Source organism: Seriola dumerili, unplaced genomic scaffold, assembly GCF_002260705.1.
Source record: "Seriola dumerili isolate Sdu_G_001 unplaced genomic scaffold, Sdu_1.0 BDQW01000493.1, whole genome shotgun sequence".
NCBI classification, from domain to species: domain Eukaryota; kingdom Metazoa; phylum Chordata; class Actinopteri; order Carangiformes; family Carangidae; genus Seriola; species Seriola dumerili.
In genome coordinates this window covers 333,187-357,394 of record NW_019174748.1, presented here as the reverse complement: position 1 = coordinate 357,394, position 24,208 = coordinate 333,187, and the positions used below count along the sequence as shown (strand labels likewise).

General features: G+C 42.6%; 2 protein-coding genes across 2 annotated transcripts; both read left to right on the top strand.

The window, feature by feature from the left end:
* Window positions 1-10,557, top strand: LOC111235418 (synaptophysin-like). Its single transcript, XM_022763880.1, has 8 exons — window positions 1-65; window positions 3,883-3,948; window positions 6,602-6,726; window positions 7,437-7,635; window positions 7,710-7,901; window positions 8,114-8,329; window positions 8,645-8,725; window positions 10,472-10,557. The coding sequence occupies exons 1-7, from the start codon at window positions 48-50 to the stop codon at window positions 8,708-8,710; spliced, it is 882 nt and encodes a 293-aa protein (XP_022619601.1). The 5' UTR covers window positions 1-47; the 3' UTR covers window positions 8,711-8,725; window positions 10,472-10,557.
* A 2,521-nt stretch (window positions 10,558-13,078) lies between these two features.
* Window positions 13,079-23,788, top strand: LOC111235450. Its single transcript, XM_022763914.1, has 5 exons — window positions 13,079-13,204; window positions 19,679-19,928; window positions 20,602-20,845; window positions 20,923-21,030; window positions 22,259-23,788. Exons 1-5 carry the CDS (start codon window positions 13,151-13,153, stop codon window positions 22,650-22,652), a joined length of 1,050 nt encoding a protein of 349 aa, XP_022619635.1. The 5' UTR covers window positions 13,079-13,150; the 3' UTR covers window positions 22,653-23,788.
* Window positions 23,789-24,208: the final 420 nt, after the last annotated feature.

Genomic DNA, 24,208 nt, shown 5'->3' with positions numbered 1-24,208 from the left:
CCCCCTCCTCCCTCCATCTCCTCTCTCTCCTCTCGACAGGCGGCAGGATGGACGTCGTAAACCAGGTACAAACACTGAACGTTCACACCTTATTTCATCTGTTCTGCTTTTTATTTTCACACCTGTGTGCGTGTCTTGTGCTTGGGATGCGTTTGTGTCGTGTTTCGGGGCGGCCCGGCGGGTTTTGTGTGCGTCTCCCGGTGAAGCATCTCTGTGATGGGCCGCAGCGCGGAGCCGTGAGGAGCAGCGATGATAACAGCGGAGAGAAAACAGAGAAATCAGCCTGAAATCCCAGATATCAGCTGATTCCTCTTTTTTTATTGATGAAATCAGGAGCGATGGCGCTGCAGATGTTTGTGTCATCCTCATTTCATCTCTCACATCTGACTCATTAGACCGTGTTCACGCGCTCAGGATGCCCGGGTGAAGGGGGGGGGGGGGGATGTTTTCTGAGGCGGACTGCGGGAGGCTTCCAGAGGGAAGAGAGGGTCTGCTCAGCCCTGCGCACTGTCTGCAGGAGAGATAACACCAACTGTCCGTTTACATCAATGTTCAGTGTTCGCGTGATGAAATCATGAGAGAGAGAGAGAGAGAGTGTGTGTGTGTGTGTGTGTGTGGTTGTAAAATGGCAGCCGGAGGAGGAGGAGGATTTCCTCTGGATTCTGATGTTGTTGCGGGTCAAGCCGGATCCGGTTTTACATGTTCTCGCCGTTTTCCAGCTGATCTGCTCCCGTATTATTTAACCCGGTTATAACCCGGGTGGTCCTCCTCCTCCCCCTCCTCCCCCTCCTCAGCACCAACGTTGCAAGATGGAGACCAGCAGAGAATAGGATGTCTGTGTTTATTCCTCTGGTTCATTCTGCTCCACCTACATCAGGGTGGAGCTTCTCCACAGTCACTGTCTTTACATATCTAAGATATATTTCTGATTATTTTAATAGTCATGTATTTGAGTAGAGCAGCAGTTTAGATTAATTGATAAGTCAATGGCAGCAGCTGTTTTAGTAGAAGCAGAACCAGCCGCCGGTTGGTCACATGACAGCTGAGTGTGAAGTGTTAGTAGGACAGAAGAGACTGAAGACGTTATATTTATAAAACAATCGATCGATTATTGAGAAAAAAATCAGTGGATTAAACTGATGATTAAACTGATGATGAAATCATTAGTTTCAGCATTAATAGGAATAATACTATTCAGCAATAACGTATGTCTCTCTGTCCTCTACAGAAACATTTCTTTAATATTCTCTTCCAGTCTGGATTAAACTAATTTGGGGCCTCTGGACCCTCTCAGAGTCCTCCTGGGTGTGGCCTCTGTTTTATTTTTCTACTTTAAGGCCGTGGAGCTGATGATGGATACTGCAGAAAGAAAGGGGGATGAACCTGTGGAGTCATCTTCATTTATTTAATAATTTGTCCTAAAATCTGATCAGGTCTTTATTTAAGTTACAATGATGAACAAAAACAATTTGTTTTGACTAATAACACAAATCATTGTGTTATTCTTACTGAAAAATGATTCAAACACTCACAGTGCAACTGAAACAGTGTGTGAACCTCAGTTAAGGATATGAACAGAAGCTACCTGGAGTCAGGAGTTATCAGACCAAGAGTCAGATGCATAAATGATGCGTACACACAAATACCATAGTTCCTTTGACTATGTGTACACACAGTTTTCCAGAGTGATCCAATTTACAGTGAAGTTAATGATAAGCCATGTAATTTAACAAAAAATAAAATAATCAACTTCACAGAAGTTCATAATCATTATCATTATCATTATCATTATCATTAAGTTTTACAATTTTACAATTCATAAACAGTAATAATGTGTTTGTGTGCTCAATGTTTCCTTCAACATTGTTTAATGTCCTTATTTATTGTGTCATTCTGTAATTCTGTTTCATAGTATTTTGATATTTACTAATCACAGTTTTCAACACATATGGTAACCTGATTAAGACATCTCTAGTCCCAATAAATGAAGTTCAGAGTGACACAGGACTTCACATTTGGAGTGATTGTATTAAAGTAAAGTAAAATGATGCACCTTTCTGCCTCAGTTTCACAATCAGTGAAATTGTGCTTCTTTCTCGTCTTTCTTCTCTGTGCCTGATAACTTGTGGTGGATACAGCATTTTTATATGTAAACTGATTAATTAGGGGAGTGTCACTGGAAATGAGGCTAGTACACATGCGCACACAGCTCCACATCATCAAGTTTATCGAGGTTTCTCATAGGCCCATAATGTCAACGTGGCTGTCCACCTGCAGAAGCTCAAGAGAAGCTGCTGATGCCCTAAACATCAAAGAAAATCCACCGTGTGGTGTGGTCCAGTGAATGAATGGTCCAAACTTGCTCCTGAACACTGAGCAGCTCTGATCAGCAGCTACTGAAGGAGCTGGTTTCAGCGGAGGTTCACCCAGTTATTAAATCCGGGGTTCACATCCTGTTTCCAGCAGAATTAATCTGTTTCTATATTTAAACATTATAAACAAATCACACTGTGGATCATTGTTCAGCAGATTTAAAGGTTTCACACAATAAAAAAGATAATTGTACTTGTTCCTGTAGAAAAACACTGAACTGAATAAACTGTAGGATTTCTTTAAAGAATGTTCTGGTGCAGCGTCAGTCTCTGATTGGTTCCTTCTCTGATCAGATGTGATAAATCACCTGATCAGCTGACAGCTAGCTTTGAGTGATAAATATGAGTTATTGCTGAGACTCAGACAACAGCTGGTTTTTTTAGACTCTGCAGGTTGGATCAATACGTAGCTCTGGTACCGTGATGAGGCCGCAGAGCCATATTTTAACATTCTTAAAATATGATTTAATTAATTGTTTGGTTTCATGTTATGTTTTCATGATTCATTGTGAATTTATTCTATAATAATCCTACACTATGAAACATGTTTGATGTTTTGGCCTCAGTACATTCACAGTTTGATCCTCTGCAGAGTCCAGTGATATTTTTATTGATTTTTTGAATGGACTCTGGTGTCAGTGACAAAAACACAGTAACTGATCTAAGCTTAAATGTGAGTCGACCGTGAGAAGTAACATTGATCTTTTTGTTTGACTACAGGTCTGTCTGTCTGTCTGTCTGTCTGTCTGTCTGTCTGTCTGTCTGTCTGTCTGTCTGTCTGTCTGTAAAAACCTAAACTCAGAACAGGTTCAGTCTCAGACCAGGTTTTTAGTACTACATTGTACTGTTTTATTTAGCCTTTAAATTATAACCTTGTAAAAAACAACACACTGAAGATGAAACCAGTTTCCTGAACTGAGAGTCAAAGAAAATTCAAATGATTCAGCGTTTCGAAAGATTAGAAAATGTCTGAAAGATGAATCTAAATGTATGTATCGGAACTTTTATTTTGTACTTTTTATACTAGGTGAACTGTCTTTCCTCTGCCATGAATCATCTGCGACCCCTCAGTTTTATCTGGTGGCCCTCTGGAGGGGCACGACCCCTAGGTTGTGACCCAGTGGACTAAACTATCCAAGTGTATCTGACGTAGTTAAAAAGCAACATGACTCAAAATCAATGATCTGTACATAAAGTACTTTTACTGTGATACTGTAACTACAGGAAGTGCTTTTATTGTGATATGTACCTTTACTTGTAATGCAGTACTTTTACACTGTTGTCCTGGTACTGTTCCTGGAGTACAGATGTACCTCAGTCATACGTCTCCCTCTCTCCCCTTGTTATCCACCTCTACACTGTCCTGCTGTGGCTGGAGACTCTGTAATTATAATCACTTCCTGTCACTGAGAGAGGTACCAAACACACCTGTATGACAGGTAACAGGTCATCAGTGTTGGTTTGTGCTCAGATGACAATAAGTAACTGCTGTGTGTCTCTGTGTCTGCAGCTGGTGGCCCAGGGTCAGTTCAGGGTGCTGAAGGTTCCTCTGGGCTTCATTAAGGTCTTAGAATGGGTGAGTTCATCAGACCAACACCTGCTCCACTGCTACAGCCACACATCAAGCTGCAGCCTCCTCCACTGACTCCACTTCACTCTCCTGTCACCATCTCAAAAAAAAACGTTTCACAAACGTTTTCAAAAATGTTCCCAAGGTTCTGTAAAAATTCTTCTAAATCCAGAAACAGCCTGAAGTTGTTCACAGAGTATTCAACATGTTCCCTCATGTTTCCTGAACACTCCGAGAACATTCTCAAGATGTTCCCACACAACACAAAAATACCTGTGGAGGTTTTTCACAGCGACAACACGTCACACTGCACTGCATGCACACCCTGAACACTAAACCTGATTCAAACCTGAACCCTCAAGCCAGAAGACCAGACAACATGTCCTCACTCTGTCAGGTCTGTAACTGGTCCTCACAAAGAGAGAGGTACAAGTCCACACACACACACACACACACACACACACACACACACACACACACTGAGCAGATGGTCACAGCCAGATCCTCCGTGTGGCATGGTGTGTGTGTGTGTGTGTGTGTGTGTGTGTGTGTGTGTGTGTGTGTGTGTGTGTGTGTGTGTCCTCTGTAAACCTACTGCTCTGTGAAGATGATGATGATGATGATGATGATGATGATATATGGTGGTGGTGGACTGTAGTGCAGGTGAGCAGGGCACTGACACTGTATGGGTTGTGGGTTTGATTCCTGCTGCAGCTTCACACTGTGACTGAGTCTCTACAGATAGAAGTGATGATGAGTCATCCTCCTGCAGACTATAACACTAACTCTGCTTCTACAGAACTTCATTTAAAAAAGCTGAAATTTAAGCCTCAGTGAGACCAGGTTGATGCAGGTTCTTCCTACATGTTCGATTGGAGACTCTTTGTTCTCCAGGTTCTTTCAGATGCTTTGCTTTCAGAACTGGAGGGAACACAAGTAGAAACCTGACATAAATTTATATCAACCTATATAAGCCAGGAAATAATAAATTCTACCAGCTTTCTATGGTAATTTCACTGAACCTGTTGCTAATCAGCTATCCATTTTGATTCTCCAGCTTTTGTCATGGATGTAATCTGTTAGTGAGCAATCAGACTGAGAACAAAAGCACAATGGGGTCTGGCCAGCAACAACATTAAAGTTCCAATCATTGGCTTATCACACTGAGTAGACCTTAATACTTTTTTCAACATCTTTAATGTTTTAAAAGATCATTTTGTTTTAAAACATTTAAAAACATTATTTATATTCTTATTTGTTTTAAATAATTACATCTTTTCAGCAAAAGATTTGAAATACCTTTGCAGCGCACAGGTTGGGAAGCAGTGATCTACATTTTCTGTCACACAGACCTTTCAGATAAAAACTGGTGTTATATAAAACTGTTTCTGTCAGTCACTGACTCATCTCTGATGATCATTATCACATCTTCTTAGAAGAATTATCTGGATATTTTTTTGCTGAACAAGCAGAGGAGTTGCAGAACTTTGTAATGTCCCAGAAAGTGAAACCTTTCAATTATGAATAATAGTTATTACTCATTTTTTCCACCCCGGATGTTAATGGCTTCTTTTTAACTTTAGCAACTCTTCAAGATAATTTCCTAAAAACTTAAATATAACGAGCAGGTTTTACCCAACTGAACATTTCCTCCATGTCACTGGTACTTGAACCCAGATGACACATCAGGTCTTAACTGTTCCAGAGTCTTTACAGGGAAGTGTTCAGAAATTATCAGTGAAGTCAGAAACCTGTAAAATGTCATAAGTAACACAGTTCATTAACACATGTCCAATAAACTGGACATAATGTTTGTTAGTTGGTGATTAATGGAGCTAAGATCAGACAACAACAAACTTATCCAACCATCAAGTCTAACCAGGTGTTCAGACAGCAAATCAGCACAAAGCCCAGGTCATTAATATTTATTATTTGTTCTCATTATTCTTGTGCCACTGATAATTATGGCAAGTAAGTTTTTATTGTTTCAGAAGAAACAACCACCAAATGATGCTTAATTCAGCATCCTTAAGGAGAATATCATAATTATAAACTAATATAGACGGAAATATGTCACCCAGAAAAATAAAGAGAGGAGGTGGATCAGGGTCAGTTAAATTAGTCATTGATCATTTGTCTGTTGATTTATAGATTACTTCATTGCTGCAGTTTCCTTTTACATCACTGAGTCACTCTGCTCTCCTCTGTGTTGGTATTTTAACATGTTGTTACCTCCACCAGGGCGCTCCTGTTTCACCCACATTTGTTTGTTTTTTGTTTGTTTGTTTGTTTGTTTGTTCAGTCTGATTACATTAAAAGTCCTGAACCAGTCTTCACCAAACTTGGTGGGGAGATGGGTCCTGGTCCAGGGGGATCCAGGAGGTTTCTGTCACTGTCCTCAACATTGTGAGACAGAATATTTTTCTACAGGAAACATTGTTTGGATCTTGATGTAAAAAATCAGAGACATATTTGGTGTTGATCTGTGAGTTTGCATAGTTTGGTGCAGATGCAGATCATAATCTGGATCAGATCATAACCTGGATCTCACAGACATGTGTACAATTGTTTGGCTTTGGCAGAGTCCTGCGCTCCATTGAGAGCCATTCTAGTTACTTACATTTTATAATTTCTCCTCTTCCTCCTCTTCCTCCTCCAGTTCTTCGCCATCTTTGCCTTCTCTACCTGTGGCAGTTACTCAGGGATGTTTCGGATGTCAGTGGAGTGTAAGAACCGGACAGATAGTGACCTGAGTATAGAGGTGGAGTTTGAGTATCCATTCAGGTCAGTACAACACATCATCATCATCATCATCATCATCATCATCATCATCATCATCATCATCATCATCATCATCTTTACTGATACTGACAGGAACTGACTTTCAGGAGAGAAGATTGAGTTAATTAAGAAAAAAAAACATTTCATAACTGTAACCTGACATTTAGAATGTATCGATCCAAGGACGTGTGCTGTAACCAAACTGATCTTGATGGATTAAACAGATTTTTGATCACTAGGTTTTGTTTAAATGATGATCACTGACAGATTGGGACATTGTCAGCCAATGAAATGAGCTTGGTACAGTTAGAGCAAACAGGAACTAAAAGAGGATCATTTAACCACGACAGAAGCAGCTTGAAGTGAAATGTTGGGCAAGTGTTTTTAATTTTGACCTGTTGATGGTGATAAGTGTCAGTCAGTAGAACCTGCACCACTAACAAGGCTGAGTCCTCACCACAGCAGCCTGGGTTCAGATGTAGTCTGGTCTGCAGGTCGTCTTCTCTCCCCTGTCTCTATCAGTACATCTCCGTCTCATAAAAAAGAATCTTAAAAAAAAAAAGGATTCATCCTCTGAGCACCATGAGACCAGCGTCTCATGTTGATCCATCCAGATGTTGCTGAGATATTTCAGTCTGAAATTCAGACTTCACCATCAGTAGATGTTTCTAACAATGACTGAACCAAAACATTTCAAACTCTTTCTCTGTCAGACTCCACCAGGTGTATTTCGACGCCCCCACCTGTAAGGCTGGGAACACAGAGCGTCTCTTTCTGGTTGGCGACTACTCTTCCTCGGCCGAATTCTTTGTCACCATCGGAGTCTTTGCCTTCCTCTACTCCACAGCGGCTCTCAGCATCTACGTCTTCTTCTTCGAGAAGTACAAGGAGAACAACAAGGGCCCGCTGATCGTAAGTACACCCACCTGACTGCCCAGGTAACAGGTGAGCTTTGGGAAACATCACTCATACACTGCGTATTTTAGGACCTGGGAGTGACTGGAGTGTTCGCCTTCATGTGGCTGGTGAGTTCGGCAGCCTGGGCCAAAGGTCTGTCTGACGTTAAGAGTGCAACCGACCCAGACAGGGTGATCACTCTGATTGAGGCCTGCGAGGGTGAGGGGAACCGCTGCCGTGAAGTCCACGACCCGGTCATGTCTGGACTCAACACATCTGTGGTAAGACCTTCACCAAGTCTGAGGCCTCAGCAGGTTCACAGGACATGTCTGACCTCTGAAGAGGTCATTGAGCAGTCTGACCTTCTCATCAGGGTTGACAGACAGTAGTGGCGATACCTCAGTTTCAGGACCTCAGTTTGAACTGTGTGTTGTTATCAAAAAAAAATAAATAAATAAGTAATAATAATAACTTTCATCCTCTTCTCCTCAAGGCATTTGGTTTCATTAACCTGATCCTGTGGGCGGGAAACCTATGGTTCGTCTTTAAAGAGACAGGTATCATCGCTCCCTTCATGCGGGCTCCTCCTCCAGAAGGGAAACCTGCTGCACCAGATGCCTACGCCCAGCAGGGGGCGTACGAACAAGACCCGTATGCCAGCAACCAGGCGGGATACCAACCCGACTACAGCCAGCAAGGATACAATCAGGTGATCAACTGACCTGCTCCTGCTGCTAATTAATACTCGGTGAAACTATACCAGAAGACTTTGTCTTAGTGTAGCCAGAAACATTTTGAAATGAATTCCAACACAAGGGCTATGATGAAATTACTATTACTGAATTACTACAACTGTACTCAAGTAAAGTACAAGTACCTATAATTTGGTACCGTACTTGTACTATAGTACACAGTATTAGTATGGTAGAGGATAAAAAGTGGAACTGGGACACAGCCACAGTAAACTGTTCTACTGTCAGACTGTAGTACAGTCACTCAGTGTGTTGTTGTTTGTGTCCTCCAGGATGCAGAGTACGGTCAGGGCTACGGCCAGCAGGGGGCGCCCACCTCCTTCTCCAATCAGATGTGAACTGACAGGAAGCAGGTGAGTCCACCTTACGCATTAGTTTTAGTCATTTCAATGGAGTCTGGTGATGTTCAGACTCAAACCAACAGTGTTTCCTCCTGTTTGATCAGAACTACAGTGAACAGCAGAAAATAACCGTCTCCTTCTACAAGTATTTAGACTCAGTCCCACACTCACCATCCAAATACTCACCACAGCACCGGAAGGGTATGGTTGGTAGGACAGAGGTGTTTTTAAAGGTTTACATCTTCAGTGGGAGCCACAGAGGACAGGAGTTCTGGTTTAAGTATAGTATGGTTTTCACCATGTGTTGTTCTAATTACCATGGTTACAGGTTTCGTTCATGTCATGTGAGGTTACTGTTGACTATAACCACATGCATGTGACCCTGCAGTGATACAAGACTTTATTCACTGTTCTGTGTGAAAGATGTAAACACAGAATGGGCGGGGTCATAGTTGTTCCTCCTTTATACCGGCAGTGGAGTTCGTCACAGTGCCAGACCAACGTCAAGCTGTCATGGTGGGACAGACACCAGTGCATTTAGGGTGTGTCCATTTCACTTTTGCTATTTTAATGGCAGAAAAAACAGTCACTACACCAGGCACATGGCTCAAAGGGTTGTACTTAGTCTCTCAATTATCCATGGTATTCATTCATGGTTATTCAGTGTGTTTGGCACAACATCCAATAAACCAATCACAGTGCCATCTGCCATTCCCTTTAAAAGCCAGGCGTGCTTGCACCTTGGTGGATTGCTATTATAATGGTGTAGTGTTTCACACAGAGTTAGATTCTATTTGTGGTCAGTTGATTACACATTGTGACTGACCAGTAAGCCCAGTCCTGGCACAGGCAGCTGCAGCTCTGGGAATTGTTAGGTCTCTGTAAATATTATTATAAAGAGAAGGTCCAGTGCAGGCCTGCACTATTTGGAAAGTGCCTTGAGATAACTTATGTTGTGAATTGACTCTATACAAATAAAAACTGACTTGACTGAACGTTACAACACACAACATGTCACAAAGAAGCTCTGACCTTCTGAGGCTGTAGTGTAATGTTCCACCTGACTTATCCCAATATCTAAGTACATTTTCAGCTCACTCTGCTTGTGTGTAACAAGTGTGGCAGAGTGCATGCGCTCTGTGTGCCTGTTTATGTTGGCACATATTACTCTCTTGACCACGGCCCTTAAAATGACAGTGAAATTCTGTACCACTGACTTGCGACTGGGTTTTTGCTGGTCAATCGCGCAATGGCTTATCACTGCGTCAAGATAGCAAGCCGCCAACAATGCACCTGACCAAATCTCCTTTTAAGATAAGCGCAAGTGAATTTGCTATTTAAACAACGCGAGTGCTGGACAAGATAATGACTACTACATTGGTCTGAAAGTAACAAAAACACTTGTGTTGCGCTTTGGGCCGCTTTGTGCCAGGTGTAAGATAGAGCCCTCACTCTGGATTCAGCTTGAGACCAGCAGTGAAAACCTTCATCAATCTGCTGTAAACACCAAACCTGCCCCACTGTCAGTAACATTACTGGTACATCACAGGCCCCTGATGATGTTAACGTTCAGTCTTTAACTGTAACGGACATGATGCTGCTGATCATTGTGACTAAATTAGCTTTGGAAGCAAAGAGTGTTGGGCCTCAGGGGAAACATTTTGTCCAGTCAGCAGCAATCAGCCAATTTATCCATCTTATTATCAGTGTTAATTAAAGAGACTGAACTGTCCTTTATGTTTCTGCGTTCCTTCACAGGAAACGTCGGAGTGAACCGAGAGTGGGTCGCCTGCAACCTACCCACAATGCAACACTCCTGTCTGTCTGCAAAGTTAACGGGTGGGGTGGGGGGTGGAGTGAGGGAGGGGAAGGGGATGGAGGTTGAAGGGGGGGGGGGTTTAGATGTTCACTATAATGAATCGATGTGTAAATGATTAAAAAGAGTCTTATAACTAACAAATCCACAACTTGAACAAAGAACTACAACAACAACAACAACAGCAAACAACGCTGACGGATAGAAACCTTCTGAAACAGTGACAATGTTGATAAGAGTTAAATTCATATTAATCTGTGGAGAGAATGTATGTTTGTGTTGTATAGATATCACTTTGAACAGATATATAATATAGACTGAACTGTTTCTTCATGTTTCCTATTGAACCCCGCCCCGTCATATGCCCCGCCCCCAACATCAACAAACCAGATTCACATCGGCCAGTCACAAAGCTGTTCAGACTGGGTTCACAAAGATCCAAACCAGACACAAACTAGATTCGAATCAAATGAGAATCAGATCAAACCGGATCCAACCCTGCCTCCACCAACATCACCTCCCAGCTGTTTGCTGTTTGTCTTGCTGCATGTAAATATCAACACAGGAAGTGATGTCATCCTGGAGACGCAGTAAACCCAGTCTGGACTCCAGCTTCATGGCGACACCGGGTGGAAACTGGATCCAAAATGGCTCCTTGTCACTACGGTTTGCACTGTGTGTGTTTGATTAATGGGCTCAGCTGGAGCTTTGTTCTGTCTGTTACATTCCTGCTGCTGCTCAGTGGAGAGGCCGCGACCTGCAGACACGTCCATCTGAAATATGACCATCACAAACCAAACCAACATCAGATCAGATCATTCTACTTTCACAGATCTAAAACATCAGAGTTTTTCTCGTTGCCGGGCAACTGTGGTCGAGGGATGGTGACATTCCTTCGCTGCATCAAAACTGTTTCTGTGGTATCTTGGTTTGGTATCTAGTCAAAGTATGAACCAATGACTGTGTGTAAAGATGGATGGCATTACAGCTCCCAAAAATGAAGCCAAAACAGTTAGGCTACCACACACTGACTGACCCTTGTTAAAATGTCAGGTAAAGGTAACGGTTCAGACGGACATGTCTGTGCTCTCCTCGGCTCTCAGCCAATCAGCAGCAGCCATGAGCTGTTTTTGTAAAAAACTCTATGCTTCTTCTTTGGTTGTTTTTTTGGAAAGTGAAGCTGTTTTTAGCGTCGGTATCTTCCTCCGCATGGTGACGTGTTTCCTGCTCGTGTTGTACAGTAAATGATGATCGGTGTGATTCTACTTCCTGTTCTCCTGTACAGGTGTGTGTGTGTGAGTGTGTTACCTGTCCATACTTCTATTATATCTCTCCATCATTCTCGCTTTTTTTTTACCTCTATTCTTTCCTTCAACTCTTCATCACTATTTATTTCTTTACTTTCTTTACTCTGTCAATATTTTCTTTTTTATCCCTGGTCCCCCTTTCTCCTTTTCCTTCCTTTTATCTCCTGTTCCTAACTTGTTCCCTCCTCTTCTCTTCCTCCTTATCCTCCCTTCCCTCCTCTTCCTCTTATTTTTAATGTTTTCATTTTTTTCTTGTCCTCCCCCTCTCTCTTTCTTCCAGTCGCGTTCTTCTTCTTGTCGTTCTTCTTTGTGACTCTCCTCTTTGCCTCTGTGATGTAACTTCCTGTGTGATGATATTCTACTCAGCATCAGTAACCATGGCCATGGTGTTGACAGTGTTGATGATGACGATATGTGTGTGTGACTTGTTGCTATGGAGACGCCCCCAAACCCCACCCCAGCCCCTCCTCTCCCTCTTGTGTTTATTCAGTGGAAAATTTCAATAAACGACAAACTCGTCTCTGATTCTGTGTCTGTTCATGAAGAGAGTGAAGGAGTGAATGAATGAATGAATGAACGAACATGAGCAGACAAATGACTAGATTAACATGTTTTAAAAAATGAGTAAAGAAGCCAAGAAACTAATCCAAGGACAAATTAATGGATGAATACACAACAAATAAATGAATGAATTAATAAAAGACCAGACAGGTGAACAAATGAATTAATGAAAAAATGAAGCAAGGAACAATCAGATCTATGAACAAATATACGAATGACAGTGAATGAACTAATGAACAAACAGAAGTATGTTAGTGAGTGAGTGCCCCTTGAGGCACTTCACAGAATGAGTGAATTAATTACTCCTCCCTCTCTTCCTCTTCTTTCATCTCCCTCCTCCACCTATATAGCTCCCCCCTTCCTTCATCTCGCCATCCTCCTCCTTTCACTCATCTAGTTTCTCCATCCATTCTTCCTTACTCATCTATTTTTCTCTCCTCTCTTCCTCCTAGTTCCCCCCTCCTCTCCCATCCTCTTCTCCTCCCTCTCCTCTTTCACTCCTCTCCTCACCCTCACCCTCTTCCCCTCCCTCCCTTAGCTCCTCTATATTATATTCGCTATCTCTTGCCTCCTTTCCTTAGTCATCACTCCTCCCTCTCCCTCCCTCCCTCTCTCTCTCTCTGCCTCTCTCTCTCTCTCGCTTCATCACTGTAGCACCTCCCTCCCCCCGCCCTCCCCCCTCCTCTCCCTGTTATCAGATGGGTGTATGTAGACGGAGTCAGTGTGTGTGTGTGTGTGTGTTCAGTCAGTAGCATGGCGTCTCTCGGCCTCCTGCTGCTCAGCACCGCTCTGATCCACACCGCCCAGGTAAGGACGAGTCTTAGCCTCCATACAGAGACAGAGAGAGTGTGTTTACATGTGTGTGTCATATGTGTTAATTCATCGTCATCTTGTTGTGTCGTCACGGTATAACCTGATCATCATGCAGAATGATGTCGCTGCTGTTTATCCTCTACCTGTCTGTCAGCGCTGTTACATCAGCGCTGTGTGTGTGAGTGCGTGCGTGTATTTATCTGCTTTTATGTGTGTTCTATTTTCCATTTGATGTATTGGTTATTGATTTACTGATCAGGACAATTGGTGCAGGGAGAAGCAGAGACATTGAGAGAAGACTGGCTTATTCGTGTGTGCGTGCTTGTGTGCGTGCGTGTGTGCAGTAACTGTGACCGAAAGAACATTTCGTTTCAGCTCCTGTCACCATAGCGACAGGAGACAGTAACCCACGGCAACAGGCCCAAATATTACACAGGTTACAGTAGGTTTCCTGACAACCGCTGTGTGTGTGTCTGTGTGTGTGTGTGTGTGTGTGTGTGTGTGTGTGTGTGTGTGTGTGTGTTGAGAATAATGATCAAGTAAATATTAACATGATACATGATGTAATTAAAGTGCTGATGAAGCAGGAAACTGGACTGTGTGAGTGCTGCACTCGCGTACATTAATGTAGTGTCCAGTGTTCTTAATCCTGGGTTTATTGTCATAGATGAGGTTCATCCACAGGACTGACCTCTGACCTCTGACTCAGTGCTTTAAATGATTCATATAAAACTGAAGGGAAACTTTAGTACTGCTTGAGTTAGCATAACCCAGAGTCAGAAGCTGTGTCCCAATTTAGGAGCCGTATCCTTTGAAGACTGATTGTGTCACAGCGGTATGACTAGACTGTCCCATTTCAAAGGGTCCTTCAAATGCGTCCTTCTATTCCTGGACAACGAAGGCTCCAACAGTTGTATCCTTCGTGGGCCAACCTATCCCAAGAGTCCTTGCCCGTCGGTAATGAAAATAATACGGCAGAAAACAACACTGACAGAGAGCCTGAGGATTACACTGTTAAATCTAAGTATTGGGTTTCAGCTCAGTTCAACAGCTAACGATGTTGTCAAGGCTCCTAGGTGACAGGAGCTGCACTTTACAACGCAACAGTAAGGGCGGAACAGGTGGTGACACACAGCGAAAATCCTCCATAGACCAGACCGTCTCATTTCAGTTTGGCCTTTGCAGACTATGACGGCTATGAAGAGCCACAATTTCGTAGACCACGTCCTCTGAAGGATGCGGCCCCTGAACAGGGACACAGCTAGAGAGGAATGAGAGAGATGATTTAATATTGGTTCTGTCTCATGTCTCATAGTCAGCGTTGATGTTTTCAGTATATAACCCAACTAGTCCTCAACAACCACACAGGTTGTTTGTTCCAATCCTCTGATACGACCCCACAGGGCCGTCTCCTGATATAGTGCCCCTACAGCAGCTTGGTTGTCATGGTTACAACAATGAACACGCAGAGTATACCGACAGCAGCGTACCAGACCCTAGATCAGACCAACATCAGATCCTCTCACTGACTTCATCTTCCCTATGTCTGTTGACTTAGTTCAGACTCCCCCAATGCTGCATTCATGAGCTGTCTCCTTAAATAAATACAAACTCATGTTCAGTAACGTGACTCCGCCCTGTTCCAACTAACGTTATTCCACGTTCAGACAAAGTGAAGCTGGTGATGTGGACAACACAAACACTGAGTCTCAGGCTGCGTCCACACTGACACATTTTGGTTTTAAAACACATCACTTCTGCTACGTTTCTTCCTGACGTTCACACAACTCAACCTGTTGTAGTCGAAAACTCCAGGTTGTGTTGGAGTCTGGACAGACAGACTACTCAGAAACCTGCTTCTCCTCCTAATTGGATCTCATCAGTCATGACTACCAGACAGTGGTGAAAAGTGACATGGATAGAGGCCAAAGGTTATACAAAAAACATGTTCAATCACCTGGACACAATCACACTGTAGAATATGAAGAGAGCATGACTCAGAGAGACAGTGATGAGCACCAAAGTATCATTAGTCATTATCAAGGTAAGTTAGAAATAATTTGGACGACCCTATAGCTGAATGGTTACGGTCTGAACAGCGAGTCCCAGGTTCGAGCCCCAGCCGGTTGAACCACTTGCTGCCTGTGTTTCCCCTTTTCCCTCTGTCTCCACAGCCGCTGTTGAATAAAGATTAAAAAATAACTTTGTTTGAAAAAATCGTGATAATGATTTGAAGTCATATCACTGAGCTCTGCTGCTGACTCATCCACCACAACCTCCTCCTGATGTGGACTGTCTCTCTTTACACTACGTCACCCCAATTTTCCCTTTGCTCCTGCCATAATGGCAACGGCCACTTGATGTTGCCTAACAACAAAACCTAAAGGTTATAATAAACTGCTGCACAGAGGATTTATGGGGTTGTTTGTTACAGGACAGTCTCATTTAACCATAAAGACCTCCACCTTTCTAAACTAGAAAAATGTGAAATCATGCTTCAGTGTCAAGAGATTTGTAGGAAAACAAATAAAACAGCAATGTAAGTGAACAGGTAATTTAATTGTTGCTGTTTCATTAGAGGGACTGAGGAGACACAGGGAATAAAAACATCAGACATCATCACTTATCCAGTTTCAGGCTGGATTTTAATCAAAGTTCTTGTCTGGATCTTTGTGTTTAGACATTCAACAACAAAGATTATATAAATAAACAACTTTGTATTTCTCAAAGGAAAATGGACCCAGGTATCATTTCTATCCAGCTCTAACTCCTGCAGGAAAAAATGAAGCTGCAGTGAGTCAGACAGAGTGATGCCCCTCAGAGGACTCATTATTACCTCCTCCTCCTCCCCCTGCACTGAAGGCTCAGCTTCATAAATCTGATGTTAGTGTTTCTGTTTATCTCTGACAAACAGCAGGAAATGAATGAACCTGAGACAACAGTTTCTGCAGGGTGATGACTCATCATCATCTTCATCATGTTCTCCTGTGTGTGTGTGTTCCTGTTGTGTGAACTGAGGTGTGTGTATTCTAGTTGTGTAAACTGAGGTGTGTGTGTTGTAGTTGTGTTACTGGCTGTGATGTGAGCTGCTGTACAGATTGTTGTGTCTCATGTCTGATCGTCTATGTTTACACTGGACTACAGTGGACAACACAAAGATCAGTCACCTCCTGTTTCAAATGTGTCCGATTTCATCTAGTTCTTTACTGGTTCAGACTGTTTTGACTGTTTATTGGTTGGTGGTCCTGAGAAGTACAGACATATAAACCTGATCAACCTGAAGCTACAGATTCATCCTGATCAATAGCTGTCTCTGTCTGTCCTCTTTTTTAACATAATCTCTCTCTCTCTCACACACACACACACACACTCACACTCACACTCACACTCACACTCACACTCACACACACACACTCACACACACACACACACTCACACTCACACTCACACAAATTTAAGACCAATCAAATTAGTGGAGGCTGGAACAGAACAGCTCATTACACCACCATGGCAACAGCACATCTCAATGGACAATGACACACATACACACACACACACACACACACACACACACACACACACACACACAGGCTTACTGTAGTTACTGTAGTGTAAATGTCTCAGCTGAAAGCTGAAATCTCTCTTCACGCCTGGCAGACTCTGGTCTGAGACACACACAAAATTAATCCAGCTCATGTGTATAATGATTGAATTATCACAACAAACACAGACAGCAAACAAAAATGTCAGTACATCTATCAGCTATCCTGCCAAACATTCAAGGAACAAACATCAGTAATAAACCGTGTAAAACAAAAAGCACAGCAGTTAAGAAAATTAATTTCAGAAAGTAAACTGGAACAGCTAATATGTTTACAATCCTCAAAACAGATTTCAAAAATACAACTCATACAGCGGTTCAGACATTTCAGTAACATCACGACAAAACATGTCACAAGCCACGTTTGTTTCCATAACAACAGTTACCACATCTACTGCGGTTAGCATTACAAGGGGTTAGCGTAAGGTAGCTAGCTTAACCGTCGTCAGTTATTTTACTTAATTACTCCACAAAAAACAAACATAGTCGATCTACCTGAGTGTGAACACACATTTATCTAACACAATCACAGCCACGGACTGTTATCATGAGGAGACTCCTACCTGAGAAGAGGTTTGAGTCACACACTCTCTTCAGTTCAAGTGTGTAATGACTGACAGGAGGACGCTCACCTGGCTGACGTCAGTCAGGTGAAGCTCCGGTCTGACTGCCACCGAAACGCAGAGTCCGTGAGCTCATGAGGTTTATTTTCTGACAGTACTCGGGAGCTTCAACACACTCCCCGTCAGTCTCTACGTTCACGTGATGTCGGGATAATCGGAAAAAACCGGAATTGGAACAACTCAACATCTCTGGATCCGCCCTTTCAAGCAGATCATCACGCTTGAAGGAGCGCTTAGTTCAGTGCAAATCGGTTCAGGACTATTTGTGTAAACCTGCTGACAAACAAACACACAAATAAACACACAAACAAACAAACAAACAAACAAACAAACAAACAAACAAACAAACACTGGTGAAAACCTCTGGTAATCACCATCGCGTTAATTAAAGTAACACCTGCTCTCAGACTTCATTGTAATCATTAAAAATACTCATTAAAAATAGCCTATATAGGTAGGTGACGAGCTTTCTCAGCCGTCAGTCATGTCTGCAGGTGTTCATGTAAGACACCTGCAGTCCCAACAGGCTCCAGCAGGGAAGCCTCTATGTAGCCTGAGAGACAAACCCCAGGGGAAATATTATGTTAATCACTCACTGCACCACTTTGCTGCTCGTTAATCTTCCCGCCCTGAGCTCAGACCTGAAGGAGGCTCTGATGAACCAGCACGCTCTTGGGTTCAGACCAGGACCCTGAGATACTAATACGCACGGTTCACTGTGTGTGTGTGTGTGTGTGTGTGTGTGTGTGTGTGTGTGTGTGTGTGTGTGTGTGTGTGTGTGTGTGTGTGTGTGTTTGAGAGAGGGAGAGCGCGAGAAAGAATCAGTGTGGACAGGGCTGCCTGAAAAGGCTGAAACCAGAAGAGGCTAGAGCAGTACATTAATGAACATGGTGTCCACATACTTATGGCCATGTGGTGTAGCAGTATCGATACTGCTATGGTCAGATTTGTCTGCAGGGTGGAGCCTCTCACTCAATAAAAGATCTGTGGTCCGGCTCAGACAGACCACAGAGCCTGAGGGGGAGAAGAAGGGGGGGCAGGAATAATTCAACTAACCCTTCTCAGGCTGAGTGTGTGTGACTCAGCTCTGACTCACAGGAAGTACAGTGATGATGATGATGATGATGATGACGATGATGATGATGAGGCTCTAGTCTGTAAAGCAGCATCAGAGACTGTGCAGACACAGGCAGGTTTTAGTCTCGTCCTGAGCGCTGAGGTTACAGACATGAACCTCACCAACCACCCCTGACTCTCAGCCTTCAGCAGGACATTAGAGTCATCTTTTCAAAGTAAGAGTCTGCTTAACAACAGCTGGAGAGTCAGGATTCTTCACTGAATTCTTTGGTTGTGTGTTGACTTCCATGAGGTCTGGGATTGTTTGACTTCTCATATAATGGACAACCCTTTCAAAATAAGAGCAGAGTTGGGATTAACATGATGGTCTCCGGTCTCAGACTCTGAGTGGAGACCAGAACAGCAACAAGTCCAGGACTGAACCCTGGGGCACACCTGAACAAATATTTACTGTTTCTGAACAGAGCCACTTAGATGAAAGATATTACCACGACAACAGTCAAAGTGAGGGTCATGTGATGACTCATCTGATGAGCTGAAGTGTCAGTGTGTAGTTTTCAGCAGCAGTAGAGAATGTACCTGTTCTTCAAACAGAGTAAAACAACACAAAGACAAACAACCTGACATGTGACACCTGACATAAGATATAAAAACTGTGATCATCAGAGAAACAAACTTGTAGCAGTGAACCTCCAAAGTATGACATCAGACCATCATGAATAATCACAACAACAATCTGAAAGCCACGTGTGGATCCCAACATCGTACAATTTTATTATCACAGAGTTTCTCATGTCTCATGTTTGGCCTGTCAATTAGCTGAAGACTCTGTTCACAACATCTTTAGAAGAATGAAGATGAGGAGGACACAATACGATTATCAAACAGACATCATTATTAATCATCAATAACCTGTTCGTACTGAAATTTAAATAAAAACAATAAGGTGGTTGTCAGATGAAATTATAACAGCCCACAGTTTCAGCACCATCATACAACTGAGTCTCTTCCTCACACAGGTGAGGGGTGGAGCTTTAGTCATATTTTAGCTACTATAACTCTTTATATAATTTTATCTCTCCTGTTTCATGAAACACCTGTGCAGTACAGGTACTGAGTCATTAATGCTCAAGTAGTGACCTCTGACCTCTGACCCCTCTCTCTCAGTCTCTACCTGTAGCTCGCGGCGGAGGGCATGGCCTGGACGCGTCATTGGTCAGACGCCAGCGCAGAGACCTCCGAAACCTGCTGCCTTATGAGGAAAAGATGATGTCATATCCTGCCATGCAGGAAGGGGGCGGAGCCAATGACCTGTACTACCAATTAGATGACTGGAGGGGGAGGGGCTTGGACCAGGCCCTGCAGCGATTAGTGGAGAGAGACCAGAGGCGGGAACAGGAAGAGGAGCAGCGAGCAGGTTTTAAATTTTATCTGTTCAACATATAATGACTTTTTGTTGACAGTGACACTGATTAATCATCACACTGTCATTTACTTGTTTACCTGCTGCTCCCTTGTAAGGCTCAGGTGTGTAATAGCATAACTGATCTCAGAACAGTAGAAGCTGAGTCAATGACAGCTTGATAAACACATGTTAGCTATCGCTAGTCACTCTCAAAGATCCAGGATCATTCTCAATGAGCAAATGTCCAACAAACACTGCTCCAGTCGTTTGTCAGCGAGACATGGTCACACCCACAAAAATGACAGAAAAGATAGATACAACAGCCTGAAGTCAAGCTACCTTCAGAGACAATACCCTGCTGCCACCTCAAGAGGACAGTAAATTACATCATGGATACTTGATGAGACAGACTCTGTTCTGAGATCAGATGTAAGGAGAGATATCAGTTGACTTCTATTTAATCTTTACTGACACTTCTCAACCAACTACAACTTTTCTTAACATAATTCTTTTCATTGAAATAATTTAAACATTTTGTGTTTGTTGTTGAAACCTCAGATGTTTTTATGTTTCTCTGATTAAATTATCAGTTGGATTTAAATCAATCATTTCATCATCAATAAATCCTGTATTTGTTTAGAGAAATAGAAAACATAACTAATGAACCAATCAAATGTCTCCACAGCCTACCTGGCTGCTCTGCTCCGCCTCCTGAGTGAGGCAGAGAGCGCAGGATTGGTTGGCCCAGGAGACGTGGAGGTGGTTGAGGAAGAGGAGGATGAGGAGGACGATCAGGGCCCACCGGGGGACTTCCAGGGCCCAGTCCCCCCAGACTACGATGAGACGGGGCAGGGGATGAGCATGGGGAGGCCCCCTGCTGCCTGGTTGGGGCTCCTGGAGCCCCAGCTGGCTCAGGCCCTGTTGGACAGGTGAGGAAGATGAGGGGTGGGGTCTGACAACATGTAAGTAGGTCCCAGAGTTATAACATGTGACCTGTGGTCATCAGGATGGAGCCTCAGCTGGTCCAGACTCTGCTGGAGAGAGGGAGACAGGAGAGAGTCCAGCAGGCGGGACGAGTCTCGTCAGGACTGAACAGAGACCAGGAGACACTGAGGTCAGTCACACACAGAGGGACTGAGAACTGAATTGAAGTTACACTGATCAATCAATTTATATTAGGAGGAAGATCTTGTCAAGGCTGTAATTCATTAATATTATGAGAATTAAGTTGTATTAAGTCAAGAAAAAAATTAATATATAAACAAATCACATTAAATGCATATTACTACTTTTTTCCTCATAATATTTTTTTCAAAATATTTATAATACATTTTTTGTAAAATAGTACAAATTTCATATGACGGCTTCTTCATCATCATCATCATCATCATCATTACTACTTTTAAAACTTTTCTCTCAAAAACATCTTACAACATCTTGTGTCTTGTATCTTGTATCTTTCTGTTGTATGTTACCAGCTCTTCAGCCATATTATTTTAATCCCATTATCTCAAGATGACAAAGCTCATTATCCCGAGATAACGAGATATTATCAGGAGAAAACGATTTTTTGTCATTCCGAGATAATTAGATAATTATCCAGTTATCTCAAGATAACAAAGCTTGTTTTCTTGTTATAATGACTTTGCTAATCACAGATCGGATGTGCCAAGCCAGTAGGCTTCTAGTGCTGTTAACTGAAAATGTCAGGACTACACATTGATCAACGCATAAGAGATTATTTCAATCAAAGGTTAATTGAGGCATAAATCACATTGTGTCTTTTTGTACAAAATCATTATCAGATCAGCTAAGGAGTTGCTAAGGATTGTTGCTAAGGAGGAGTGTTACTGTGACTTAATGTATGAGGCTTAGTCAAAATCATTTTCTCCTGATAATATCTCGTTATCTCGGTATAATGAGCTTTGTTATCTTGAGAGAACGGGATAAAAAAATATTCACATGTATGGCCTTTCTCAGCTTCCATACAGATTTTCTTTTATATCTTAAACATTTTTTGGGACTTATCACACTCACCTTGTTATGATTTGTGTTTTTGAAATATTGCGACTCTTTTCTCTAAATGTTATACTGTTGGTGACATGTTCTGACTCATTTAACAAGCTGCCAACAAGCAACTGTATTGTACAAAATGTGTCAATTCTTTTCTTGTCAGCTGCTAAAAAAACCATTTTTTTCTAAGAAAAAAAAAATATATATAAAACAATAGTTTAATCTTTAATCACAAAATATTATCTGTGTTTTCCTGACACACCACACCTTTAGTTTCCACCTGCACAAATATGAGCACTAACTGTACCTGTATGGCTCCTCCTCCTCAGACGCCTGGTTGCTAGGATTCTGTCCAGCATTGGCCCTAACGACGCCCCGGTAATTTCCTCCGGCCGCCGAGCGAGGAGGGACCTGTCCATCACCGCAGCTGAACCAGTTAGCTCTGCCCACAGGAGAACCCGCCGTTCCGTTGACGACGTGGCTCCTCCGTCGCCTAGCAACGAGCCTCCCCTCCTCAGGGTGAAGAGGCTGGAGGAGGACGAGGAGGAGGAGGAGCTCCGCCCCCCTACTGCCGGGCTGCAGAGGATGAAACGCATCAACACCATAGCTACCGCCGGCGTGGAAGAACTGAATCATGGGAGTCGTAGGCGCCGGAGGAGAGCAGCCCTGAACTACGACCCCCAAATATTGATTGATCAGATTCTGGAGTACATGAGGGAGTGAGCTGAGAGGAGAGGAGAGGAGAGGAAACAAGGAGAGGAGAGGAGGAGGTGTATTCTGTCGTCTTTCAGGTTTTTTATTTTCAGTTTCTGTAAAAAATGTTTTGTTTGTTTTTGCTGCTTTTGGTGAAAAATATGTCTGATCATTTGTTCTTAAAGAGGAGAAATGATGGAGGAGGAGGAGGGGGACAAGTTCTTTAAACTGTGCAGGAGGGTTCCTGTAGAGGACGATCTTTATAGACAGGTTGAGTTGAGGACTAGCTTTTGCAGACTCTGAGGTCACAGCCTGTTGTTCCATAGTTTAACTGTGAAACTCATCCAAGTGAAAACAGAGCTGTGGAGCTGTTGTGTTTATACGTTCAAGGCAGTTGGTGATTTCCAGAGGAATCTCTGTGAGAGGGAAAAGCTGCTTTGGCTCAGTGACACTTATTTTTTCCAGCTAATTTCCTGGAAACTTTCCTGACCATTTCCTCAAAATGATCTGGTATTTATCTGTTAGATCAGCGTAACATGCAGATGTGGACTGTGTCTCCAGGCAAAGATACAATTCAACATAAACTGTATGAAGAATAAAGTTTCTAATAATAAATAACATATTAATATTTACTTTGTTTAAATGGAGAAGTTTTGAAAGTAAATTCCTCTGGAAACAACTAAACTCTCTCACAACTTTATTTGACCCGTAATCAGCACTAAACTACACAGTATCTGCTTTAAACACTACAGTATCCATGAGCGTCAGTGGCTGTTGCTATGGTGAAGTGCTGTAGTATATTCCCTGATCCAAAATCTAACAGTGAACTGATTTAAGTTTCTTTACAGATAAACATAACCTAACAGATAAACTCTCTGATTGGATGATTGCAGCAATGCTCCCTGGGACTTGTAGTTCACCCCACCCACTCTCCTGCTCTCTATAAAACAGTAGTAATTTTAAACATTACCCACTGAAAACACCTGCGCTGGGTAAGGCTTAAAGTGGCAGTAACCATGGTGCTGGCTCATCAGCTCTGTGATTGGTTGGTTCTCGTTGTGTTCATGTACTCCAGCTTGTGTGCAGCAGCTCTGTCAGTGTGAACCTTCGTCTGTCTGTGGTGAAACTAAAAATTTTATTTGTCTCTCTCTGAAATAAAGTCAGATGCACCACAAACTGTTTTAACTTTTTCCTTCTGTCGGCTGCAGATATATTGTATAGATGACCACAATGAGTGGTCATTATTCAAAGCTAGACAGTTAGCTAACAGTGCTAACTAAACACAGGGGTTAACCTTTCCTGATTATTTCATGAAGAGCCACAAATTTACTGTAAAAATGCAACAAGCACAAACTAAACATATCAGAACCTGAACAATATTCATTACACTAACAGAGTGAGACAGGTTAGCTAACAGATTACAGCTATGCTAGCTATCAATCAAGTCACGTTAGACCTGATTTGCAGCAAAACAAACTAATTATTAAGATTGTATCAATAAAAATAAATACTCACGAACAAACAGTTTCTATGGCAACAGCGCTGAAGACCAATAGCAGCAGAAGAAGCAGTCACTTGCTCTCCTA

Excerpts from the sequence above, each read along its gene's own strand:
- LOC111235418 (XM_022763880.1), top strand. Across the intron at positions 7,902-8,113 it reads CTGGACTCAACACATCTGTG|GCATTTGGTTTCATTAACCT; the intron begins GTAAGACCTTCA and ends CTTCTCCTCAAG. Across the intron at positions 8,330-8,644 it reads GCCAGCAAGGATACAATCAG|GATGCAGAGTACGGTCAGGG; the intron begins GTGATCAACTGA and ends TGTGTCCTCCAG.
- LOC111235450 (XM_022763914.1), top strand. The coding sequence starts at position 13,151 with ATGGCGTCTCTCGGCCTCCTGCTGCTCAGCACCGCTCTGATCCACACC. Across the intron at positions 20,846-20,922 it reads GCTCAGGCCCTGTTGGACAG|GATGGAGCCTCAGCTGGTCC; the intron begins GTGAGGAAGATG and ends TGTGGTCATCAG. Across the intron at positions 21,031-22,258 it reads AGAGACCAGGAGACACTGAG|ACGCCTGGTTGCTAGGATTC; the intron begins GTCAGTCACACA and ends CCTCCTCCTCAG.